Source organism: Tasmannia lanceolata, unplaced genomic scaffold (assembly GCF_043159265.1).
Source record: "Tasmannia lanceolata isolate RefF3 unplaced genomic scaffold, GAP_Taslan_0.1 ptg000004l, whole genome shotgun sequence".
In the NCBI taxonomy this organism is placed as follows: Eukaryota; Viridiplantae; Streptophyta; class Magnoliopsida; order Canellales; family Winteraceae; genus Tasmannia; species Tasmannia lanceolata.
The window spans coordinates 2,357,912-2,385,700 of record NW_027518681.1 but is presented as its reverse complement, the minus strand read 5'-3'; the positions used below and the strand labels follow the sequence as shown (position 1 = coordinate 2,385,700).

The following is a 27,789-nucleotide window of genomic DNA, read 5'->3' as shown; positions in this document are numbered from 1 at the left end:
CGCACCCTTTAACGTGAAGAAAAAGCAAAACGGTAAAGTTGTGTAGGTAAACCTTTATTTCTATTTTATTGTCTTTTTGAATTTTTGAAGAAAATGGTCACGAAAAACAGAAGGGGAGGAAGCAGTTTCTCGACTCTCGTCTCCTAACCTTTTTCTCCTTATCTGAACGCCCATATAAATCAAATGGAAATCGACTTTTTATATGATGAAAGGCCTTATAGTCCATTATTTTTCAAAAAGTTCCCTAGGGGCAACACTATAGAATGATCCAAAACGTCCGTAAGATGGGACACAACCTAAATAGGTTGTGCCCCAAAAATCATTTCCATAGGGTGATCCTAACCATCCTATCTATAGAGGGTTAGGCCGTTGATGATCCAACGATTTAGGTTAATTGAATGGTTCAATTTTGCACAACCATGGTGGGGTCCACCAAATGGGTGGTCTAGATAGACCATCCAACGTCAAAAACTTTGGGAGAGAGAAAATAAGCCAAAAAATAAATGCTCATCAATAGGTAAAAGGTGTAAATAACCTGCTACACTAGTGAATTACTTACTCAGCAGGTTAAAAAGGTTGAGAATGACTTGCTCAGCAGGTAAAAAAAGTACACGAGAGGGGCACTTTAACGTAAAACGTAAAACGTAAAAAGGGTGTGCATTGATCACGTAGTGGGGACTGGGGAGCGAAAATATCAGCGCCCTAAAGTTAATTGGCACAACAAGATGGTTTCAGTTTCACTGGCACATTCCCAAACATTCATTGTAGCTTATGAGGAATTGACTCAGAATGTATTGACCATAGATTAGAAGAATACCTCTCTGAGAATAATCTTTGGAAGAAGAGTGGATTAGAAACCATAGTTGCCGGAAACTCCTTGGGCCAGGTGGGAAACCCGTTTCCCCTAAAACGCGTTTCTCACGGGTGGGAAATGCGGGAAACGCGTTTCAGAAACATTTCCGAAACATGATCACAAAAATTGGAGAAATGTTTTTCGTGTTTAAATCTACAAAACCACATATTTTGTGTTTTCCTTGTGTTTCATGTGTATTTTCTATCGCTTCTGAAACGCTTCTAATGTGTTTCGCATTTTTGAAGATGTTTCTCATACGATTTCCTATTGTTTTTTCGTTTCCCCTATATTTATTTTTTCATGCGTTTCCCGTTTCCGTTTCACGTTTCATTTCCTAAATTCGTTTCCCACCCTGGTAAATATGTTAGAAACCACTATCTTGGCAAAGGCCAAACCACTGGAATTTCAGAAACAGTTAAAATCATTAGGTAAAGGAGACAATTTGTAGACTTCTCCACCAGCAACATTATGAACATTCAAATCCCAGAAACCAAATGCAACCATTAAAGTTCTATGTTTGTTTTAATGGATGATAATATTTCAAGTGCATGGTACGATTAGGTTGCCATGTGCAATGCAACCTTCTGCTGGAGCTCATCCTTTCTCGCACCCACAACCTTGTCCACTATCTTCCCTTCTTTCAGGAACATGAAGGTTGGCATTGCCTCTACCGCCCAATCCATAGCAACAGACTGCAATTATACATGTACACAATTACTCAAAGTAGCAAATAATATTACAAACTTCAAACTAATTTGGATAGCCATTTCTCACAATAGATGTGGCACACAGAGGGATGATAGAAACGATTGATCTGATGGGCCACCACCAAGCGGCACAATTGGTCTGAACAGTGTTTTAAAAGTGAATGCGGGCCAAAATGCAGCCAAAGTAAATCCTAGTCGACTAGGCGCAGAGCGGGGCGCGTGGGCACTCGGTTGACATGGTCGTAATTTGGAGAGAACGCGGAGAATGGAAAAGGGAGTCGACTCAGGCAAGTCATCACTGACGTGGGAGGGTTTTGAAACTATAGGTCTGAAGTCTCATCCTGAACGGAGATCCTATCCATTAGACAAAGGCCATAAAAAATCATTGGCTGAACTCTTCTTGGGGGAAAAAATCCGGGCACCATTGGTCTAAACTTTGAAATTTCATTCTGAACGGATCTCCCATCGATTAGATGAGGCCATAAAAAAATCAATGGCTAAACTCTTCTATGGAATTTAAAAAGAAAAAAATAAAACTCTTCACGATCCTCCTTTTCTTCCGAACATAAGGAAGGGTCTTCTTCGGTGGATCCCTCTTGTTCCTGTTTAGTCCCCTTCGTTTCGGAAGTTGTTTCTATTTCTACATCTGTTTCTTCCTCACTTTACCCCCTTTCTTCCAATGGAAAAAAAAAAACCAAAAAGGATGTCTTTGGACTAAGGTAGTAGGATCACCCAATCGTGATGGGTCTGGCATCAATGGACTGGACTAATAGTTCCCAACCAGATCAATCAGCCATAACAGCCCCAATGAATTTTAACAGTCACTGTCCCAAAAGTTTCTCTCTAAACTAGAAGACAATCCAATTACTCTAGAGTACCAAAAAAATGAAAAAGAAAATCTGATCAATGACATGTTATATAATGATAAGCATAATATAGTTCAATTTGCATAGAGGAGCAGGATTACCTTCAATTCATCAACGTCAACCTTGAGAAACGTAACATCCGGTAACTTCTTAGCCATATCTTGCAAGATCGGAGTAATGAAACGGCATGGCCCACACCATGAAGCAGTAAAATCAATAACCACCTGGAGACATATAAACCCACAATACAGGTTTGTTAAGTGCCAACACTAAGGCCCTGTTAGTTTGAGATTATGATAACCGATGGTAAGCCCCCAAACCAATTATTGGAGTCAAAATTAATGTAATTTGAGTCCAATAATCAGTTTGGGGGCTCACCATCGGTTTCCATAATCTCAAACGAACAGGGCCTAAATGAAACTTGAACTACTAGACAGACGCTATCACCAAGCTAGATCAGTTGCACAATCCCAGGGCAGAAATTGAAGATTTTCTTCATGCAACCTAGTCATACTAGAACAACTATTAAATATATGCAGATATAACTGAAATGGACAATGGCATATGATTTCAATATAAGAGGAGGCTCGATGTGCAGCATTAAGCCAAACAAGACGCTTTGTTTTTTGGATGGCTTGCTATGGCTGCCTTGGCCTTCTCCCTAGAAACAATTAAAGTTCGATCTGAGGCTTATATTCTTGGTATTTGGAAATAAGATTACTTTGGGCTTCACACACTTTGTTTCTATTCCTTGTATATGTAAGGTAGTTTGTTTAAGTGTGATGCTGATTCTATCGCTTCGTGACCCTGTAATCATTGACAACTGTATTGACTACTATAGCGAGAAAAGCAAAATAAAAACTAGTAGGAATACGTCCCTCCAAACCTAACAAAATAAAAGAGAAGGCTCTAATGATGAGTCCAGCAATCCAATAATATATAAATGAAGCGGAATCCTGCACCTTGTTATTACGCCACGTGGCACTCCTTTTGTACCCCGAATATTAGCAAAACCTTTCCTCACCTTTCAATATTTTTCCCATTTTATGATTTAAAACTATTGGACAACCGGTGTGATGCACAGGGTGAGAAAGGAAAATTATATGACACGAAAAAGATGCATTAAAATTGTTCAAAGAATTAGAATAATCTATACAAAAAACAAATAAAGTATATTTGTTAGCAAAATATAATACCTCAAACAAACAAATATATATTTTAGCAAAAAAATATGTATATACTAGATCTTTTTTTCTATTATTTTAAACTAAAGTAGAGAGATATCAATTCAGCAAATATTTAAATAGGTCATTCCAAAAACTGACTTAAACCGAAACTTAAGTAGTCTTAGTAAACTAAGATGATTCCCCCTTGTTGATCTGTTTTTTCAGTTCATTGTAGTCTTTTAGTAAGTCTTCATACATATCATAGAGGCGCTCAAAATGGATTTGTACTATTTGAAGTCTTCAATCTCAAGGTCATAGCTTTGTTTTATGCGGTGAATTCCAATTTAGCTACATCTTGCTTTGCGTTAATCTTTTTCTTAAAAAGTTTTACATATAATTTTAACGATGAACCCTCTTCAATTGTGTTTCTAATGCAACAAATGCTCGATAATAACCTCTTTCTGAACATAGATCTATTGTGTATAATGGCGGTAGTAATCTTCTTTTTCGTAAAATCTCATTCAATAAGCTTTTGAAAGAGATTTTATGCACTGTGGCAGCCATGCTATCTACAACAACAAATTAAACATGTCTAGAAAATATTGGTCCATAAAACATTAGTCACAACTCCAAAACTCAAATATCAAAGAACATTCGAAACGAAACCCATATCAAGGATGGTTGTTGCATATGAGAGCCTCCACCTCATGAATGAAGACAAAATCTGCTGAAAAGTATGCATGTGCGGCTTATCTCACATGCAACAGGCCATCCGTGAAATGCCTTCTGCGATGGACGCTAGCATATCCCATGTTTTGGAATTTCATGGAGATGAAGATAATGAGCTGATTAGATCTTCAGCGCATAAATTTATAATAGTTGTGCCATCCTTGAATTTCTTATAGATCCATTGGGCTCTTTATTAGTTTTTTTATTGGACGCTCATGACGGTGGTATTCTGCTTTAGTTTCTTTAATTTCTGCATTCTATGATTAGGTAGAATTCAGTTGCAATTATTTGGGTTATTCTTTATCTTGAAATGTGAGCACCGAACAGATAAATCTGATTTTCGAACTATTCTTCATATGAGTTTCGTTTCGAATGTTCTTTGATAATTGATCTTTAGAGTTGTGACTAATGTTCTCTGAACTAATATTTTCTGGACATGTTTAATTTGTTGTTGCAGATAGAAAGTCTGCCACGGTGCATAAAATCTCTTTCAAAAGCTTAGTAAATGTGATTTTACAGAAAAGAAGATTACCACCTCCAATATACACAGTCAAACTATGTTCAGAAGCGTGCTATTATCGAGCATTTGTTGATAGTAGAAACTAGGGTTGCAACTTGGGTCGGGTTCAAAGAGAATGGGTCTCGGGCTGGGTTGGGTTTCAAATTCCAAAACCCGAGGCATTCTCAGGTAGGGTCAGGTTTAAGTGCTAAAAACCCGAAAACCCGGAGGTTCGTTTCCTTTGTATAATTTTTTATCCTTATAAAACATGGTGACAAAAACAAGATAAGTTAAAAAATAGAAACCTAGAAACCCACCATACAAACACAGACACTCTCTCTCTCTCTCTACTCCATTCACTATCCATGGACTATCCATGGAACAATGGAATTTCTTATACCCAAAACCTACAGAGCATCAACCTCCGGTGAGTTTTTTTTTAATTTTATTCCCCCTTTCTCCCATTAATTTCAGCTCAATATGGAGTTTATGTTTCTCTAGTTTTTCCATGATTTCTAGTGTTTCCGTTGAGTTACATATCCTCTCAATTTTTCTATAAGGTAGTCGGATTTTTTCCCATTATTTTTCCCTCGAAGGAGAGTTCAACTAGGGTTTTCCTCTCTCTCTCTCTCTCTCTCTCTCTCTCTCTCGCTCTGTGTGTGTGCAGAAATCAAATGCTGCAATTGTTACCACAAACCCTTTCTCTGCTCTTAGTTGAATCAGGGATAAATGAGAAGAAGAGGATGATCGATGCTATGCTCTCCGAGAATAATTTTATACCCATTCTTGACATTTTAAGTAAATAGTTTGGATGAATTGAATTCTTCGACAACATGAAAAAACCCGACCCGACAAACTATCTTGGGTAGGGCCGGGTTTAAGAATCATGGGTTTTTCCAAAATAAACCTGATCCGACCAAACCCGAAATAGTTTCTCGGGTAGGGTAGGGTTCTGGAAAACCCGACCTGCCCGACCCGAGTTGCAACCCTAGTAGAAACACAATTGAAGAGGGCTCAACGTTGAAATCCTATGTAAAACTTTTAAGAAGAAGATTGACGCGGAGCAAGATGTAGCCAGAATTGGAATTCAACACATAAAACAACGCTATGACCTTGACATTCAAGACTGCAATTATGAAGAACTTCAAATGGTGTAAATCCATTTTGAGCGCCTCCATGATATGTATGTGTATGAAGACTTACTGAAAGACTACCATGAACTAAAAAAACCAGATCAACAAGGGGGGATCATCTTAGTTTTACTAGACTACTGAAGTTTGGGTTTAAGTCAGTTTTTGTAATGAACTATTTAAATATTTGCTGAAATGATACCTCTCCGCTTCATGTTAAAATAATAGAAAAGAAGATTCAGTATATACATATTTTTTGCTTAAATATGCATTTGTTTGTTTGAGATATTTTATTTTGCTAACATATATACTTTATTTGTTTTTTGTTTAGATTATTTTAATTCTTTGAATTATTTTAATGCATCTTTTTGTATCATATACTTTTCCTTTCTCACCCCGTGCATTGCACAGGTTGCTCACTAGTGTATATAAGATGGTGAAAGATTTAAACACATAACAGATGCGCAGTGGGCACTTAAAAGTTCAGGAATAAACTACAGGCCGGAGTCAAGCACATAGCTGACTTTGGATGATTATAGACTTTGGATGATTATCCAATCCTACCACACGGGGAAGAAGAAAGATATTAGTCCCTTCCAAGCCAACTTTCTTGAACCCATTGATTGTCGGATCTCTGGAAGATTGGACAACACACAGTCAACTCGAACTCTAAAAACGCCAGGAGAACCACAGTCACCCAATATTAGAAAATGCGACCAAAATCTGAGATTGCAGCTAGAAGGAAAAAGTGACAGCATTAAGAAATACAATCGGGGATTCGGAGTGTACGAGACAATAATAAGGCATGACATTGAGTTAAGCTGGAAGGTGTGGCAGGTACCGACAGATGGCAAAATACAAGGCCAACATGCTAAATTGAAGGGGCTTACTACTAACCAGTTTGTAAGAAATTTGATTTCTGAACTCAGTGAACATATTGTTTATGAAATTTGATTTCTGAACTCAGTGAACATATTGTTTATAACGAATAGGCTGACAGAGTTGACATTGAAAGAGAAAAGACAAAATATAGAAAGGATTAAGAATGGGTTGAACTCAGAGTTCAAAGCTGACATTGGAAGAAAAGACAGTATATAATGGAATCTAATCTTCAAGGAAGTATCATCACACCAAATGGTTCGGCACTTCAGCCATCGTTGAAGGGCTGGGGAAAGAAGATTTCCTTATGGGTAAGGTTAAATCCTCTTCTTACCTTCGAATAGGAAGGCAATTGAAAGCATGGTTTTAAATTTCGGCCGAAACGAACGTTTCGGCCGAAATATTTCGGTTTCGGTAGAAAACGAAACGAAATGCACATAGTTTCGGAAAAGTACAAGCCGAAACGAAACGGTGAAACGTTTCGGAAATTTCGGGGTGAAACGTTTCAGAAATTTCAGTGAAATTTCGGTGAAATTTTTATAAGATTTCGTCCGAAATTTCATTCCGAAACCGAAACATTTCGGTTTCGCTGATGACCGAAACTGAAGCCGAGATTTAAAACCTTGAGTGAAAGTGGCTCCAGGAAGGCAAGCCTGAACTTACTCTACACTTGTGATTTTAGGTTGGATGCAGCATACAATATCAATAATCCTATATATAATGTAAAGCCATAAGTCAAGATCCAATACAAATGTTGCATGTGAGACAACAGATTTGGAACCTGCCATACAGATATTAAACTGTGGAAATTGCATTAAATTCGGTTTTATTTTCTGTTTTACTGAATTTCAATCAATCTGTATTAAGTCACTTTGCCTCTCAAGAGTCTTTGGAAGTATTTATAAGTTGATAATTGTGAAGCATATGAATGCAACCCACCTCTTGCGAGGTGACTCGTGGAAGAAAACATCTTCAACGAGAATTTTATAATGTACATCCCAGCAAGCTACTCCATTAGTAAATAAGTCTCATGAATTAGCACATACCACAAATCAGTCAGTGTTTTATTTTACAAGTCTCTTGGTGGAATTCAGTAACTTGAATAACCACCTCCACAAAATCAAATGAAATTATAATGGGGCCCTATCTAAGAATTTTAGTGGTGGATTTGTCTTTCCAAACCATCTCATGAATGGCATTTTGCCCCCAACCAAATGGCATTTCAAGATGGAACTAGTTGCCAAATCAGAAGGCAAATGAAAGAGATGAGGCAACCCCAAAGATATTCAACACTTGATATTTTGAATCCCACGCTGCAGACAGAAGTTTCATTGCCGAGATCTAGTATTGAAACATAAGTCCCTGGTTCCTGAACCAATAAGAATTTAGCTCATCAACCCATCCACAACTTGTGTTTGGATGTTCTTATCAATAGATTGTGGTTGGGCTTGTTTAATATGACAAAACATGTATGGAAATGCATGTCTCAAAATTGTGGAGGTCTCTTTAATCTTGATGTGGAAAACGTCTGTGAACTTTATTTTGAAAAAAGAAGCAAAATTACAACCGGGTCAAATACTGCCCCATGGTAATTACATCCCTATTTACATCCTCTAGCTAACAAATATGTATTTTCATTAGCTTCTCTACAAAGCCTATCATACTCGGATATTTCTAGAGGCCCAATGTACCGTGTCTAACACGACACGATACCCGGCTACTTCATGGATACTTCTGTTTTTTGTTTTTTCTTTTGTTTTCCCTGTCCATGGATACTTTTGTTGGGAAAATAATTGTCTTGTTTTAAATATGTGCCTCTCTATTCGAATAAACTATCATGTTTTTGCTTGTTAGTGTCTTCTATTTGCAATTATAACTTTGAGTATGCGAGTTTCACAAATGTTATGTTAAATTTATTATCATTTTTTGAAAGGTACCGATATTATTATAATCCATAAAAACACAAACAGATGGTGGAACAACATGCCCATCTTATGCATACTTTTCACTCTGCTTGGGAAGTGTTCGGAGTAGCACGAATATCCTATGAAGGGATCGATCAGTTCGCCAATGGGACAACTAACTACGAAATGTAAGGAGTTAGGGGGGGGGGGGGGGGCGGCTAGCGACTCCGAGGGAAGGAGTGAATAGACCAAAACCAAAAACAAAAACAAAAACAGCTAGAGGGTTAGATTTGAGCTATTGTTAGAAAGTGTGTGAAAATCTAATCTACTCTCAAGATTGAGAAATTTGACACAACAAACAAGTATAATATCGACTTGGATATCCTCTATAAAAGATTAAATAACGCCTTCTCCAACAGCTTAAGCTTTTGGAGTAACTGGTTATTTCACATGGTTTCAGAGCAAATGCCTGCGTTCAAACCTCCTCGATAGCAAAATTCCACATGCAATGGCCAGACCCAAAAGAGGGCCACATGTGCCACGTGTTGGCCAAACCTAAAAAGAGGGGCCACACGTGAGGGGGAGTGTTGAAGTATAAAAGATTAAATAACGCCTTCTCCAACAGCTTAAGCTTTTAGAGTAACTGGCTATTTCAAATCTACAAATCCTATACAATTATTTCCTCTTCAACAGTGTACCACTGTTGAGATCACTATATTGCTTATACATGTTGACAATGTTATCGTATTAGGAGATGACACGTATGGTAGATTCCAATTGAAGTTGCTCTTCAATCTTCATTCAAGATGAAGGATTTGGGAAATCTGACATACTCCTTGGATTGGAAGTATCTCTTTCTGATCATAGTATTTTGGTCAACCAAATGAATATATGAAGGATCTTGTTCCTCTTGCTCTTCTTATTAATACCAATACTGGATACTTTTCTTCAGTTTAATGTGAAGTATGGTCAGGACGATGGTACTTCACTTCATAATCCTACTTTATAACGAAGGCTTCCTGGGAGTTTGATCTACTAAAAGATGACATGTCCTAGTATCTTCCATGTCGTTCTAATCATAGTTTTGAAACTCCACGCCCTCCCCCCCGCATCCACGTCGACTCCCCTGAAAAAATTCCCTTTCACCTTGGCCGCGTTCCGCGTTGTACAAAACTCCTTTGACTCTCCCGAATTATGACCACGTCAACCGAGTACTCAACCGCGTCGTGCCGAGTCGACTAGGATTTTCTTCGGCCGCTTCCACGCCACATCCGCATTTTTAAACGTTGGTCCTGATTATAATCTTGTACGTTGTTGACCCTCATTCATCACATCTCACGATTGTTGACACATCATAAGATCATTACGAAGCACCTAGGGTCCTGAACTTCTCGTCCCACCACCTTCGAGATTGGACCCCGTTGTTGCTAATGTAGATGCAAACTGTGCAAGATGTTCAAATACACATTGCTTAACCATAGGATGGTGCATGTTTCTTGGGGAAATGCAAGAAACAAGATTAAGTATTCAAATCTTCTATCGAAGTAGTGTTCTATGCCCTCTAAATCCAGTGAGATTGTTTGGTTTGTGGTCCACTCGAAGATCTTGGTATGCATCTATTGTCTGCAATGCTCTCTATGTTTACAACACAAGCAGTATACATTTTCAAACCAATCCATTTTCCTTAAGTGAACCACACATATTCAACTGGAGTGCCATGTCATCCGTCTACATCCCACTAATGGAATGGTCACACTTCCTTGTGCTCCATCTCAATACCACATGGTCGGTTTTTAAACTAAAGCCGGCCTGCTTTTGGGATAATTTTCTTATTGGAAAATTGGTGGTCTATTTTCCTTGTGCATTAATGCGAATCTAGCGTCCGTTTGTTGATTTATCAGAATATGCAACATACATTCTCATAATAGAATAAACAGGAAGTAGTATGCCAAAGAAATAAGATATGTAACTAAGATGGAATAATGATGTACTAGTCTATTCACAATGCGAAAAAGGGGTAATGGATAAGGGTAGGGATGTGTGTGTGGTAGAGGGTAGCCTCCAAGACTAGAAAGAAATATAGATAGAGATATGAGAAGGATGTGATAATCTTAGCCAAGATAAGGAAGATGAAGGAAAGAAGTATTAAAATCAAGATCTGAGACATAAGATCAAGAAATGATCAAGATCTTGAAAACTTCAGGGTCAAGACAAGGAACGAAGATCAAGGTAAATAAAAGATAAGGGGATAAGGAGAAACAGTTTATACACCCAACCGGAAAGGGTGAAAATAGGGGAATTTGAAAGATGTGAGAAGAAGCTCCTCTTGCTTCAAGGTAGGCCCTACCAAGACAAAGCCCCTTTTTTAAAAAAAAATTTCTATCCTCTCTCCACAAGGAATTCTCTACTCTTCCCAAGGAAGATTTGCCCCTTCTTTTCCCCTTTTAATGTTCCTCTCCTGCTTTCTTGTCTGACAAATCCTTACCAACAGACTAAGAAAAAGCCTGTTGATAACTCTCACCCCCCGTCCCCCCCCCCCAGCAGAAGCAGAATATAGTTAGAGTAAATCAGATCAAATAATCATCCACATTCAGAAAACTTCAAAAACAATAGCACAAGTACAAATCAGAAACCCTAGAAACAAAAATAATATCAACCATCTACATTAACCACCTTAACCAAAACCAACAAACCCATCAGACCAAATCAAACCGCACCCATCATTCAACTTCAAAACACAATAAAACCCAAAGGCAGAAACATCAAATTAGACATCAAAACAAAGAAAGTAACAAAAGAATAAAGGATTTATAATAAAAGAAGAGTAAACAATACCAGTTTCTTGGACTCGTTTCCTTTCTGGAGCTGTTCTTCCCATGCTTCCACGGAGTGGCAACTGATCACAACACCCTCTTCTGCCATTTTTCTCTTTGCTTAGTTCTTCAAAAAAGAGAAAACAAAGAAGATCCCCAAATTGAAGTTTTTCCTTTTGCGTGCCTCAGAACCTTTATATAGCGATTCCCATGTTGCTTGCAAGTAACGTATTAGGAATGACGAGAATGACGCGTGGATGGAAAAGGAAATAAAATATAGGTAATTTATAGGGCGGTGGTAAATTCACCCCATTCTAGGATGAATTCACCCCATATTTTTCAAAATGTATTGTAGATCCCACCCATAGGATGATCCAAACCGTCCATTTGATGGGCCAGAGCGTAAATAGTTTGTGCCCCAAAAATCATTTCCACAAGATGATTCTGACCGTCCGATCAAAAGAAGTTTCCATAATGTGAGTCACTCTTTAGATCGGAGGGTTAGAATCATCATGTGGAAATGATTTTTGGGGCACAACCTATTTACGTTGTGGCCCATCAAATGGGTGGTTTGTATCATCCTAGGTGTGGGTTGTACATTCCATTTTGAAAAATACAGGGTGAATTTATCACTGCCCTAATTTATATGGTGAACGGCCGTGAAAGCTCGTGCGGCCAAAAACAGTGGGGCCCACATTTTCCAAGTGATCCAACTGTTCATTTGTTGGGTCCGATGTAGATAGGGTGTACATAGAGTGTGCCTAGAAAATCGTCTCCATAAGATATTCCTAATCCTCCGGGCCCACATTTTTTTTAAGTGATCCAAACCTTTCATTTGTTGGGCCCTAACGTAGATAGTATACATAGGGTGTGCCCAGATAATCGTCTCCATAAGATGTTCCTAACCCTCCGATCCGTGGAGGTTTAAAATGATGGTTTGGATCACCCCAAAAATGTGGCCCCACTGTTCTTTGGGATTGCACGTGCGTGCACGCCGTCCGCCATAAATTTCTTGTAAAATGCCTACCCCCGGTAGTAGTGATAGTGGCACTCCCATAAAACACGCAAATGGCTGTTTGTTGAAACATTTCAATGCTGATATGAGTGCTACTGTTAAAACAAAGGAGTGTGGATGTCACTTTCAGTATGTAATCTATATAACTACTATATATAAAGGCAAAATCTTAGGTTATTTTCTTCCACCCTTTGCCAAAAATTCCATCTATATCCCAGTTGTATTATGCCTATTCTCTTGAATAAGACGTTATGATATTACCTACTTTATTTAGGGTAAAATCGTAATCTACATCTACATATATAAAGGCAAAATCTTGGGTTATTTTCTTCCACCCTTTGCCAAAAATTCCATCTATATCTCAGTTGTATTATGCCTATTCTCTTGAATAAGACGCTATGATATTACCTACTTTCTTTATGGTAAAATCGTAATCTACATACGAAAAGTACACACGGTACCTGTCTATGACAATTACGGAAAAAAGTACCAAGAAGAGGTAAGACATATAACAATGACGAAAGAACTACTTGATATTACTCATGCATGACACTTGCAAAATATTGACGGATTCCGGGCATCTTAAGAGGAACAACAATTATGGAAACCTCTCTCGATTGGAGGGCTAGGATCAACCTATGGAAATGATTTTATGGGCACAACCGATTGATGTTGTGTTTCATGACATGGATGATTTGGATCAACATATAACCCTCTATAGATCGGAGGGTTCAGATCAACCTATGAAAATTATTTTTGGGGCACCACCTATGTAGGCAGTGGCCCATCTAATGGACTGTTTGGATCATCCTATGGTACGGGCAATACCGTACATTTTAATAAAGTGAGGAGTGCGATCATCAAAATACGGTGAGTAGTGCCATTATAAAATATGGTAGTGAGGACATTAGCACTATATATAATTTGAAACCATCGTTGTTACTTGGATGTTCCCATGCGGGTCGGGTTCAAGCTGAATTTGGGTTGGGTCGAGTTAAGCTTTTTCGCAAATCGGGTTGGGTTGGGAAAAATCAACCCGAATTGGAAATCGGGTCGGGTTGGGCTGTCGGGCAACCCGACCCGACCCGAAACCCGAATTTGGGTTCCATCTGAAGAAGTTCTGTATATGTGTTTTTCTTTTTCAACATTGAAATAGTCTCCACATTCCACAATAGACGGTTTGGATAATCCTATGGTGCGGGCCATACCGTACTTTAATAAAGTGAGGAGTGTGATCATCAAGATATAGTAGTGCGGATAACATTTCCCTTTGTTAATTGTGAGTCCCTGTTTGGTTTGGATTTTGAGAACCGATTGTGAGTTACAAACTGATTATTGGTGACTCACTATTGCTTCTCAAAATCCAAAACAACCCGGCTTGAGTTGCGGTGGTCAACAATTGCTACCATATCTCAGTGACATAGATACAGTCCAATCTCTCCCAAAGGGGATAAAAAATTGGTCAATGCATTGGCAATGAATGATTGTGAAACTCTACTTTCTGGCAAAACTAAGAAGGTATATTTTATACTTTACATTTACTTTCTTCTTAATTTGTCATCTTCATATTAACACATAATTTAGTTACTTAGTGACTTGCAAATTTATGTCTCTCATACTTCTTCTTTTTTTCTTTTGAAAATTTTACTTTTCTTACCAAAAAGCATATGTCTCTCATACTTCTATTGCACCATCTTTCGTCATTCGTGTATTCCTTCTACAAGGGGCGCACACATTCTTCATTTTATTCATGATGGGTATTGGAAGATTCCTAGGGAACATAGACATTGTTTTCGTGATTATAAACATTGGTGAGCTTTATTCTAGGTTAATTAATTTGGCAAAAACAATTTTGCCAAATTTTTGTAGCAATTCGCACGCCAAATGGTCTTTATGATAACATTTTAACATTTCTGCTCATGCCTATTTAAATGCATAGAGTTGAAGACTTCTGTAGCTTTTACTGCTATTTGTACGCCAATACTTACATTTTCTCCTCGATTTATTTCTCTTTCTTTTATTTTTATGCATCCATCTAAGAAATAAGATCTCAACTTTATTGTAGGTTAATTAATATAAATTTCCTTTGTGAAGTCTTCTTAATCACATTGTCTTAGGGTTTACTTATGCTAAATGTTTGTAGCAATTCACATGCCAAATGGTCTTTATCATAAAAAAAATTCATTTGTGCTTATGCCTATCTAAATGCATAGTTCACTTTTGTAGGTTTTATAGCTATTTTTAGGCAATTACTTAATTTCTGGTTATTCTTACGCGAAATTGATTGCACGTGCATTTTTACTAGTGTTCCTAACGTCCAGTTGCTTTCATGGTAAGGAAAGTTGACGGAAAGTAGTAAGAATTTTGTTCACTTTCAGCTCCTTTTCCACGCGTGCTAAGCATGGTTTTAAATTTCGGTTTCGGTACCAGTTTTGGACCCCACCGAAATCGAAATTTTAACCGAAATTTCAAAATGTCAGCCGAAATCCGGCGAAATAATAAAAACAATATTTTATTCGATACCAAATTTTGGCCGAAATTTTAGTAAAATATTAAATTAATTAAAAAAAAAACTATTTTTTGGGTGAAATTTCGGACGAAATACAATACGATTTCTTGTAAGTGACATCGGTGTCGGTCCCGACCGAAACCCGAAATTTCAAATTTCGGTCGAAAATTAAAACCATGGTGCTCCGGGGATTGGATATTTGTGTTTTGGTTCATATTTTGTGGTTCTTGATTGATAATAATGGAATGATTGTCGTATTACGTGATCGATCTTGAGTCCAAAAGAGTTTGGAGAGAACATTGAGGTGCATAATTTCATACCACTTCGGTGCGTCTATTTCCAAACTCATTTGCATACACTTTTCTTTGCAACTTCTATACCTTCCTATTAAATGTGAAACTCTATTGGATCTTTGATATTTAGTTTGGTCTTGCATGCTAAGTTTTTCCCACCCATTGGAACATTGTATAACTTATTTGACTAGTGTTGTAATGTGACTTCTCAAATAATGAACACTCTACTGCATTGAAATCTATTGAGGAAACCTACTTGAATCATTGCTACCCAACCTTTGTGCCCTTTGTTGGACCTTTCGCTATGTGTAACATTTCGTCATGAACTTGTGCTCTTTGGCCTTGTGTACCTCAATTCTGTTGCTATTTACAACCTCGAGAAATTCAGAAATCATATGTACCCCACTTTGTGGAAACTATGTGGAGCCCTTTCACTTTGACTGAGTATTCTATGGCCCTACTGCTATTCATGCCTTGGGAACTTCAAAGATTATGTGTACTCTAAGATTTGTGGCACTTATGTGGACCATTACAGTTGCAATGTATACCTTCGGACCTTGGTGTTCTATAGAACCCACCCTTGAGCATTTCCTTTTTATTCTTCTCATAGATTATTAGTTCTTTGGATTTTACGCCCCAAGTAGCCATATTCAACCTAACTGTGTTGCACCCTTAGGATCTTCTTTAGTTTGTGAACCATAGAAATAATGTGGACTTTATCTCTTGTGGAACCCTTATGAAACTTTGCTCTTTTGCTTTGTGTACTTTGACCTATAGCTATGTGGGCACTTCTCGTAGAGACGTAAGATTATATGTGGACTATGTGGGTCCCGTCAGTGGGTGCTATGCGCTGACCCTGTCGACAGGTATGTGATGTGAGGAACTAGTTCCAACCCAGGGGTAGTCGGTTAAAATAACTTGCTTTTTGGACTAGGCCGATCACCTCGAAGTGGTATTGATCTTTTTGAGACTATGTTTATTGATCTCTCATTATATATGAGTTTGCGGACCATATGTCTCTTTTACTTTGATGTACCTAGTGTAGGTATCTTCGACCCATGATATCCCATTCCTTGTGGGAACTCCATAATTTGTTTTTTAGCTATTGAAGTGGTGTTGCTTCAATTTTGCTTTATGATACTCATCGATATGATACATTCGAGCTGTGTTTTATAGTTCAGTGACCTTTCATACCTTATGATATTGCCCGATGTGATACTTTTGAGCTATGGTTTGTAGACTTTATTTCTTATTTACCTTTATGTACTCATTACAGATATTTGGTTCTATGTTAGCTATGCCTTTGTATCTTTGTATCTTGTTCTATTCGCTTAGTTGATTACCTTTGTTGCTAGCATGCTTGACCCCACTGTTGTAGTGCATTATTATATACTAAGCTTCTCAGCTGACTGTGGATCAACAATTTTCAGATTTTAAATCCTTATGGAAATCTCAAGAGAGTGCAGTTGCATCATCAGCTATTGGAGTTTGTTAAATTAGCATAGTGAGTATTGTGTAATAGTAAGACTTTATCATAAATTCATGTAAGACATTATATAGTAGTTTACGCCATGAGCGGTTCTGATATTGTTTTGTTAGTCTTGTATACTTATAGAGCTTGCTTTGCAGGTATATGTCGTTGTCATGTCCTCAAGCCTTGTGTGTGGCTTGGGGGCATGACATGTGGCTTAAGCCCAGACCTTCTTCATCGAGCAATGGAACACCATAAAAGATGAACACCTTTCTTGAAAGGATCGGAATCGACATGATATTCGATTTTTTCGGTCATGGTGGAAATGAAAAGGGCTAAATCGGCTTACTTTCCATGAGTGCCTAGAAAAATGGTGGAAAAACAGGACGGGAATTTGTCATGCAAAGGAGAAGAAGAGGGATGAGCAGAAATGGAAATGTCGCACGTTTCTTTATCTGAAAATTCGGAAAAATGGGTAAGGGGAGAAAAGACGGATGAGTAGAAATGGAAATGACATTATTATATTTCACGAGAATTTTGTCCTGAGCTGAAAAATCCATAGAGGAGGGGAAGAGAATTGTTGGTAAATCTGGACCACAATTTTAGTTTAATTGTTGTGAGGTGGGAAAGGATAAATTATAGTGAGGTGTGGGAAAGGATATATTCTCCTGTGTCGTAGGTGAAATGGCCCCACAAAGGATAGCAACCTTATTCAAGGATAAAATAAGGTTGTTGATATTTGCACTACTATCTTTTGACAATGACACAAACTTACCTTTTATTTATTATTTAACCAGTTGTCAAAAGCAATTACAAATTCCCAAAACTAGGGCTGCAACTCGAGCCGGGTAAAACCCGACCCGCATCGACCCGGCCCGAAAATAGCCTGGGTCGGGTTCAGGTTTCATGGGTTTCGGGTCGAGCCGGGTTCAGCATTCAAAAGCCCGCATGAATCTCGGGTCGAGCCGGGTTTGAAGGGGCCCGACCCGACCCGACCCGAGTTACATAAGTTATAGTATGTATATTTTTTTCTATTGTTAGTTAAAAGTTAAAGGGATAATTACATTTACACCCCCTCTAGTTTCTGACACATCCACTTCCACCCCTATAATTTAAAATGTGACAAATACACCCTTGTAGTTTCAATTTGTTTAAGGTAGGCCCCCTCAACGGAAGGTTCGTCCATAGATTGAAGGGTTAGGATGATCTGATGGAGCTGATTTTTTGGGCACACCCTAACTATGTCAGGACCCATCAAATGAACGCTTTGGATCATCCAAACAATGTGGGCCCACATTATTTGGATGATTTTTTGGTAGTGTTTGGATTCGGGTAGGGGCCCACATTATTTGGATGATCCAAAGCGTTCATTTGATGGGTCCTGACATAGATATGGTGTGCCCAAAAAATCAGCTCCATCGGATCATCCTAACCCTTCAATCTATGGACGAACCTTCAGCTGAGGGGGCACAGGGGTGTATTTGTCACGTTTTAAACTATAGGGGTGGAGTGGATGTGTTAGAAACTAGAGGGGGTGTAAATGTAATTATCCCAAAGTTAAAAGTGAAAACCCACGCACCCACTGTTACTGTATGTGAGTGTAATTTCTGCTTCTATGAGTTGAGTTGATTCAAGTGTTTGATTGTAATTACAACATTGTTTGATTACAGCATTGTTTGATTCAAGTGTGATGTGAGTGTAATTACATCATTGTTTGATTCAAGTGTAATGTGAGTGTAATTTCTGCTTCTATGAGTTGAGTTGCCTTGCCAAACAAGAATTTTCCATAAAAATTTGCGTCAACGTGAAAAAATCCGACCCGACCCGAACCGACCCGAGATTTATCATGGGTAGGGCCGGGTTTGGGAATCGTGGGTTTTCTGAAAAAAAACCCAACCCGACCTGACCCGAGATATTTCTCGGGTAGGGTTGGGTTCTCCAAAACCCGACCCGCCCGACCCGAGTTGCAGCCCTACCCAAAACCCTCTCAAAAGTTATTCGAGAAAGATAACTAAGACCAAGAGGAGCTTATCCAAGAATTTCTACATCTAATAAAGGGAATGATATATTTGCCCCCTTTTCATCCCTGGCCACACCCTTAAGTGTAAATTGAGTAGTCATAAATACACTAGAGTGCGTAGTCTAAGGATGAAAAGAAGGCGAATATATCACTTTCCTTATGAATAGACTGTTATAAATTTGTCACCATCATGGTTTTAAATTTCGACCGAAATTTCGGATTTAGGTGGAGACCGACACCGAAACCACCAAAAACCGAAACGGTCATTTATTTCGGCTGAAATTTCATTTTTTTTAAAAATTTCACACAAAATACCAGTTTTTTTTTTTAAAAATATTTTACCGAAATTTCGGTAATTTCGGCCGAAATTTAATATTGAATAAAATACCATTTTCTTTGTGGTACCGGATTTCGGTCGAAATTTCGAAATTTCAGGATCCGAAACCGAAATTTTAAACCTTGGTCACCATTAACTCACAAAAATTACTCACGTGTGATAATAGAATGGGTGGCCCGGAAACGAAGGGGGCAGATAATATCACTTCCCTTTAATTTAGATCCATTGATGAATCCAGTGTCCAAGTTTTCATTCTCACTATTTATCAGGAGGCAATGATTTTTTCGCCCCTCTTTAGGATAAGCGCCCCCTTATAACGTGATTTGGCGTCAAAAACCGCCAAGTCTGCCGATTTAAATGGGGCGTATTATCTTACAGTGGGGCGAAAAAATAATCTCCCAAATTAAATCAGCATTTAAATCGGGAATGATGATCACGTGTGATTATTATAGAATCGGGCTTATCCGGATCCACGCGGAAGCTTTTCTGCCACACCCGACCCAATCCGGACCCACAACGTCTCTTCTCTTCCAACTGTTTGTATATTTGCCTCCACCAGACAAACAATATTATCCCTAAATCTCATCCCTCAAGCCAAAAACAGAAGGAAAACCAAACCCATCATGTTCTCCCTTCTCTCTTCTTCTTCTTCAACAGGTACGTTTTTTAATTCATCAATCTGCTAAAATCACTCAATAAACCTACATAAAACCCTAAAATCAATGGCACTACTTACTCAAACCCTACACTCACCCTCACCACTACCAACAACCACTACTTATTTCCCCACTAAACCTTCCTTAAACCCTAACCCTAATCTCACCCAAAACCCCTTTCGAAAAACATCACTCACACACACAAAACCACGTCTTATCAAATGCTCCTCTTCATCCTCCTCTGAAAAACACCATGCATCCTCCTCCGAATCAAACCACTTAGTACAACTCCCTCTCTTCCCTCTCCCACTAGTTTTATTCCCCGGCACAATCCTCCCCCTCCAAATCTTCGAATTCCGCTACCGAATCATGATGCACACTCTCCTCCAAACCGATCTCCGATTCGGCGTCATTTACTCCGATAGCACCACCGGCACAGCCGATGTCGGCTGTGTCGGAGAGGTTGTGAAGCACGAGCGCCTTGTTGATGATCGATTTTTTCTTATTTGTAAAGGTCAGGAGAGATTTCGCGTAGTTGATTTGGTTCGTACTAAACCCTACCTTGTAGCTGAGGTTACTTGGCTTGAGGATCGGCCGTCTGCGGACCCGGAATTAGACCTAGAGTTGCTCGCTACGGACGTGGAGACTTATATGAAGGATGTGATTAGGTTATCGAATCGGTTGAATGGGAAAGCTGATAAGGAAGGTCAGGATCTTAGGAGGAATTTGTTTCCTACTCCTTTTTCGTTCTTTGTGGGGAGTACGTTTGAAGGGGCGCCTAGAGAGCAGCAGGCATTGCTTGAATTGGAGGATACGGTGACGAGGTTGAAGAGGGAGAAGGAAACGCTGAAGAATACTCTTAATTACTTGACTGCTGCGTCTGCGGTTAAAGATGTTTTCCCATCTTCTTGATTTGGCAGGAAAAGTGAATTAATTGATGGGTTTAAGATACTATTCAAGGGAATAGCTTTTCCAAGAATGGGCGGCCAAGAGAATGAGCAAGATGACGAAACGGAGGTGCAGAAACTTTTAATATCTAATGAAAAGTACTGTTAAAGAAAGGGTGCCTGTTCTGGCACTTATATGTGTTTTGTGTTCTATGTTCTATTTCTCTCTGGTCTATGTTCCTCATGTCAATTGCTCTGTGTTTATATTTCTCTGTAGATAATCTATCTATTTGTGACTGGCCATTGGCGTACCACTGATCCAGAGATTTTGTTTGCTAATATGGCCTCAGATAGATCTTGGTTGAACCTTTTTAAGCTTTTAAATTTGATAGACTAGCTAGCTTGATTATGAAATCAGTTTTTAGTTAATATGTTCTTGTTGTTTCTTATTTGAACAATGTCCCAGAGTGTTGTTTGTCATTGATACTTGTTTGCTTACTCATGGAGGATGTGTACCTAGTTTTTGGATACAAGCATGTAATTTTATTCACTTTTATGTTTGAACTCCGAAGCACTGAGGTAAGATTTTACATAGCTTATGTTCTGCTAGTAATTTGCTTTGAGATCTTTATTTCACTATGGCTTAAGTTCTCTTTACATGTTTTGTTTTAGGAAAAAGATAGAAGTACTCTAATGAAAACATAATGAAATGAGAATGCAAGGTAAGAAACAAGAATTGACCCAAGGCCCCTAGTCTTATGCGCATTGAAGGTATAATCAAGTATTTGCAATATCCGTCACTCAACTTGTTTCTATCCTAGTTTGCATTTTTTTGTCATCTTTCTAGGGTAACCAATGTATTCTCTGTATCAGTCACTATTCTCCTAGGAAGCCATATTGTGTAAAGGATTAATCATCAATTGGTTCATTTACCAATCTCCGCCATCTATGAGCAGGCTAGATTGCCATTCAAAAAAAAAAAAAAAAGGAAAGAAAGAAAAAAGAGCAGGCTAGATTGATTTTTCATGGGTCTATTCAAAGCGCCCACTCCAAGCCTGCGTCCAAACATTGCTCTATCATGCTCCAATTGGTTTGTGGGGAACCATTCCATTTAGTTTCAAGCTTGAATGGTTCAAGGAACTGAATCTGATCGAGAAGTTGAGGGAGTGATGGTCATGTGCTTTGTCTGGTGGGAAGGGCAATCCCCATTTAGTAGGGGTGTCAATGGATCCAGACGGTCCGTTGGATCGTACGCATCCGAGCGTGAATGAACGGGATCTAAAAATATGAATAGGATCCATGGGCATATTTCGGATCATCAAATCTAGGATCCGAAAAATTTCGGATTGGGTATGGGCACTCCACAGAAGCCAATTGGATAGTCATGATCCGAAATGTTTTGCAAAAATACCCTCCAAATTTTGTTAATGCTAACTGTTTTATGAAGGGTATTTTGGTCAAAACCTCTTTTATCACTTAATGAATCAGCTGGGAGTGCGATTTCACGACTGAATATTTTGGTCTTTTATCACTTAATGAATCGGATGGGAGTGCGATTTCACTCATTTCAGTCGTTTCATTTTATACTTTCATGAAGGAAAAGAGACAGGAGTTTTAGGGTAATTTATTCTTTGATAATAGTTATACATTATATATTCGTGTATGTAATTTGATTAGTTTTATTGTTTACAAGCATTATTTTACACATAGATTAAACATAGATAAATTTTTAATTTAGTTGAAGAAAATGCATAGAGACACACTAATAGTGGACTGCCATTCTAACTCTTTCTTAAAAAGATTAATTGTTTACTTAGCTTAGTAGGACATAATAGGACACTCCGATGGACAGTCTGAATTAAAATGGATCGTGATCATGACGTGGATAGTAGGATCCGAAGAACAATCCGACTCTGACCCGACCGATGAGGAATTTGAATGGATCGTGACTCTGACATAGGTGGATCCGACCCGCAGTGGATCAGTTGACACCCCTACCATTTAGCGGGCACCCTGAGATTCTTTAAGGAAAAGCTTAAAGTAACCTGAAGAAACAAAGAGAAAGTTTTTCTCAGATTACCAGAATTGGGACGATCCTTAATTCTATTGCTGAGCAGGATAGAAAGGAAGAGCTTAGCTTGTTGATAAGGGACGACATTATTCGTAAAAGTAACTTCAAAGAGGAAGCTTCCAAAATGGGTATCCAAGAAGAGATTAAGTGGCACCAACTGACTATGGTGAGACGGCCTAAGGAGACAAAAAACACAGCTTTCTTTCACAATATCACTAATGCTCGGTGCAGTCACATCAGAATCCACTAGCTCATGATAAATGGTGAAAGATATGGCAATCCTGAAGGCATTTCAAGACCTACTGTTGAGTTCGATAAGGATCTCTACATGATTGATGAATTATATAGACCTTTTGCTTGACAGGTTGAAGCTTTCTTTGTTGGGTGATGTATGTCCTGACCAATAAGATGCCCCTTACACGCTTGAGAGGGTGAAGGGATGATGTAGATCTGATTCCAGTATGGATGATTCTTATGCTTTGACCAAATTAATGTAGATCTGATTTCAATGTAGGACTGCTTATGATAGAAATGCTCTAATTCCGAAATTTGACGACGAGTGATTTTTAGTTAAAAGATCTGAAATTTATCGGGGTTATAAACAGAGAGTGAGAGGACTTGACAAAACCCTAAACCCTAAAACGCCTCCCCCCCTCTTTTCTCTTGATGCACATTTATATCGAAAGTATAGGCATTTTTATTTTCTTTTGGATGCCCGCCAAAAGCTCCTATAATTTAGATGATTTTGCCTCCACCCTTCAGACATTTTCATCTCTTAAACCTTGTGACGAATTTAAAATAGGTCCCTCCATTTAACTTAAGTGAAACTTAAGTTAGCTATAATCACAGGCTGGGTCACTTAAGTTAATTATAAATAATGTTACTCCCTTTTAACTTAAAACACTAGCTAGCGGGTCCTATCACTTAACCTTAAAAGAAAAATAAAAAACAAAAAAAATGAATGGACACGATATCTACCTGGTATGTTCTCTACTTAAGTAAAGCTTCCACACATAAATGTGAGGCCCATTTTCGTAGGACTGAGCTCCCTCTCCTCTTGCACCTGTTCTTTGAACTCCTTTGGGAGGATTAACTGCATCAGTCACCCCCACATGATAATAATTCGTCCTCGAGTTCTTGCTTTCAAACAGCCCGTAGTGATGAGATGTATGCATTATGGAGCAAACATTGCGTTCAAATGCTTTTTCCTTATGCTTTCCATCATGCTTGAACTTATACCTGGATAAGCATATAATGTTCTTCCCCTTGCCGGCACATGAATGTTCTTTGATTGACATCACTTTGTACTTCCCAATGTCTACGTCAAATGCCTTATTACATAGCTCCTCTATCATTCTGCCAAGTTCTGCCAAGTAAAATATTGCACGTAAACATTGGTTCAACATCTCACTACACGCTATCCTTATATCTATTTCCAACGGAGAACACTACCAAACATTATTTGGAAATGATACGGCATTCGAATTGTTTAACCATGTTAGTATTTTTGATTGAGGACGAGCATCTATTTTCAAATTTAGTTTCTTGGCCACCTGGTTAGATATAACAATTTCACAACTTTTAGAGTAGATGATGAGCTTGGCCCTATGGCCCCCTATGGAAGCCATCCTAGAGAAGATTTTGTGCCACAATCAGTGTCCTTCGTTTGCAGGTGCATAGAACAATCTCATATCCCCCAAGCAAGAACCGTGTGAATCCTTATATGACATATTACCTTCTTCCTCCAGTATCATTTCCAGAGTTTCATCATTCCCTTCATCGTGTTCATGCTCATCAGTGTTATCAACCATTTCCTCTTCTGTGAGTAGTTGTTGTCAAGCCTGCAAATAATCGAACGAATAATTCCCCATCTTACCACAATGGAAACATTTAACACTAGCCCGCTTAGGGATTGATTTGGGCATACTCTCTTGTGGAGCCATAGAAAATACTTCATATGACTTAGGAGGCTGCACACTCCTTTGATTTGGACTCTATAGGTGCACGTTTGGGTTTGGAGTAAGCAATGGTCTATTGCTGCCCACCAATATTGATGGCCCGAAGGGAACTCGTCTTTGCATTTCCACCACTGCTCGTCCTTCTACTTATGCCTTAGGCATGGTCCTAAAGCTGTGGATTTGTAATTCATCGTGAATGGACTGCCGCAGCCCACTCAAGTATCTATCAATGAGCTCATTTGTATTTTCTCACAACTGATTCCGTACTAGTAGCTTATAGAATGCCTCCGTATATTGAGCTACTATCTTCGACCTTTGGCGAGCCAAGGTTACCTGGAACGTGGTTTTTTCCGGTATGTGGTATGGGAATGGGTACGGGGTATGATGGTAGCCTTATACAAGGTACGGCGAGGGTAGGCTAAGTCGGTTCACTATATGGGGTTGTGGGTCTGTTTGGAGCGCTAATCCGGGTCACTCTGGCGGTCTCTCTCTAGTTTAATGTTATGCCAAGAGATGCTAAATCATTGTTAGGGTTTTTATGTGGTTGCATTCCTTCCACGGTTTCCCTTTTCCCTCATCTCTTATGCCATTTACAACGCCCCCACCCCCCTCTTCTCTGCAAAATCAAGGAAGCAGGGAAGGAGATTTTACAATACTATACATGGATTGTATTTCGATTGGCGATCTGCAATGGAAGTTTTTGTCTGAACAACATCTTCAGGTTAGTTTTCTTTTTTCGGTCTCCAATAAGGCATGATTAAATTAAAGTTGCGATGGAGAGTTATTATTATTATTATTTTTTGTTTTGTGTTGTTCTCTCTCTCTCTCTCTCTCTCTCTCTCTCTCTCTCTCTCTCTCTCTATGCACCTCTCCCTTTTCTATGGGTCGCCCGGGTCGCCATTTTTGGCGATCCGGGTCGAAAACGACCCACGTTTGGGGTCGGCGATCCTAGTAACATTGAGGTGAGCTTATGAACCTACTCATACAATGTTTACATGTAGTTAAATGGTAGAAACTCTTTGCCCATCAATCGTTTCATTTCTACTGTCCAAAAATAAAATCAATCATTTCATTTCCTCTCACGTAGTAACTGAATGATGGAATAACTGTGCCCACTTTATTTTAACTGACTGCCACTATGCCTCTGCTCAACCCCCGAGTCTCAACGCTATCAGAGATACCCGTTTATGCATAGGCACCTCATTATAATCAACCACCTCAACCCTCCTCAATACTCGGTAATTTCAACCTTGATCCTCACTCCCCATCTATTATTTTCTTGTGGAAAATTGTTTGGGGGCAGCGATTGTTGTTGAGGATGTTTCCTATTATGTACATGTTGCCTGGGGTTTACTTCCTCGTCAAATCCTCCAATATTAACCTCTGCATAACACATTTGGAGTCTTGTGACTATTGATTACGCAAAAAATTTGTCATCATGACCCAAGCTGTGTTATATGTTCATCTCTCATTACCCAATCGTATTTCTCTCCTTGCTACCATATCAACTCTCCATGCTAGCGAAAAAAAATCCTTAATATCTTCAGAGGGTTTTATTTTCTGGCACATCTTCACTAGTATCATGACCTGATGCCTTTCTTGGAAGCATTGTTCTTATACCAAAAATCGATGTAGGTCTGATTGTAGTATGGATGATTCTTATCCTCTAATGCCGAATTGATGTAGATTTGATTCTACTGTGGGACTGATTATCATATCGATGCTTTGATTTCAGAATTTGACGATGCGAGCGATTTCCAAATTAATCAATAAATCTTAAATTTATAGCAGATTTGAAATTTATGACAAATCTGAAATATATTACAGATCTGAAGTTTATATCAGTCTGAACAGATCCATCACAATTTCCAATCTACAATATATAAATATATGCTAAATTTTGAAGCCAAATAAAATTGCAAAACATGCAAAATTCCAACTCCTTCTTGATGGGAACAACCTTCTTGAAAATAAAACAGTTTTATAAATAAAATTTGGGATTTACTGACCCTGGTGTACACCCAAAAAATCACTCACAAATAAAGAAGAATGAAAGCCTTATCCAAGGTTATTCACAGCCGTGTGATAGCAACTTTCTCTTGACTAGATCCAATACCTGGAGCTCTATGTGTCGAACCCAAATCTTCAGTCGTCAAGTATAAAATTCCCACACACAAGAAATATGAAGAATAAAACCAAGTAGAAGCCAAGAACCAGTCCTTTCTTTATTTTCCGAAGTAAAAGTCCATCTCCTTCAAAAGAGGGTTACAATGATATATAGAGGACTCTTGACAAAAGCCTAAGACCTAGAGCAATAGGGTTGGAAGCTCCCCCCAAAACCCATGACTTACCCTCCTTTAATGCACTTTTAGATCCAAAAATAGGATTTTTACCTTCTGTTAGACATCCCCCTAAAGCTCCTATTAAAATACGTCCCACCATTTAAATTAAGTGAAACTTAAATGACCTATAATCACAGGTCAACTCATTTAAGTGACATATAAGCACACATTACCCCCTTCTAACTTAAAACACTACCTAGGGAGCCCTATCACTTAACTTAAAAAAGAAAATTAAAACATAAAATGAATGGGCACAATGGCTACCTAGTGACCCCTCTACTTAAATTAAACTCTCACTCATAAGCGCCATCCCATGGAATGTGGGGTCTATTTTCGTGGGACTGAGCTCCCTTCTAACTTAAAACACTACCTAGGGAGCCCTATCACTTAACTTAAAAAAGAAAATCAAAACATAAAATGAATGGGCACAATGGCTACCTAGTGGCCCCTCTACTTAAATTAAACTCTCACTCATAAGCGCCAACCCATGGAATGTGGGGTCTATTTTCGTGGGACTGAGCTCCATCTCATCTTGCACTTATTATGTTGACTGTTCTTAGAGGATGAGCTGGGGGTTGTGTGCACTATGAAAGGAGATAAAGCTCTTGGGGCTGATTGTTTAGCACAACTTTCTTTTAAAAGTGTTGGGATTTTATAATGCTAATATCTAAGAAGGATGAAATC

At 38.6% G+C, this 27,789-nt stretch overlaps 2 protein-coding genes across 2 annotated transcripts; one reads left to right on the top strand and one right to left on the bottom strand.

Moving 5' to 3' along the window:
* Nucleotides 1–1,256: 1,256 nt before the first annotated feature.
* Nucleotides 1,257–11,766, bottom strand: LOC143875706 (thioredoxin H-type-like). The gene is made up of 3 exons (XM_077377309.1): nt 11,569–11,766; nt 2,528–2,650; nt 1,257–1,545 (listed from the first exon to the last, which is right to left on the bottom strand). The coding sequence occupies exons 1-3, from the start codon at nt 11,653–11,655 to the stop codon at nt 1,411–1,413; spliced, it is 345 nt and encodes a 114-aa protein (XP_077233424.1). The 5' UTR covers nt 11,656–11,766; the 3' UTR covers nt 1,257–1,410.
* A 7,986-nt stretch (nt 11,767–19,752) lies between these two features.
* LOC143876025 (uncharacterized) lies at nt 19,753–21,163 on the top strand. Its single transcript, XM_077377629.1, has one exon. The coding sequence runs from the start codon at nt 19,914–19,916 to the stop codon at nt 20,757–20,759; it is 846 nt and encodes a 281-aa protein (XP_077233744.1). The 5' UTR covers nt 19,753–19,913; the 3' UTR covers nt 20,760–21,163.
* Nucleotides 21,164–27,789: the final 6,626 nt, after the last annotated feature.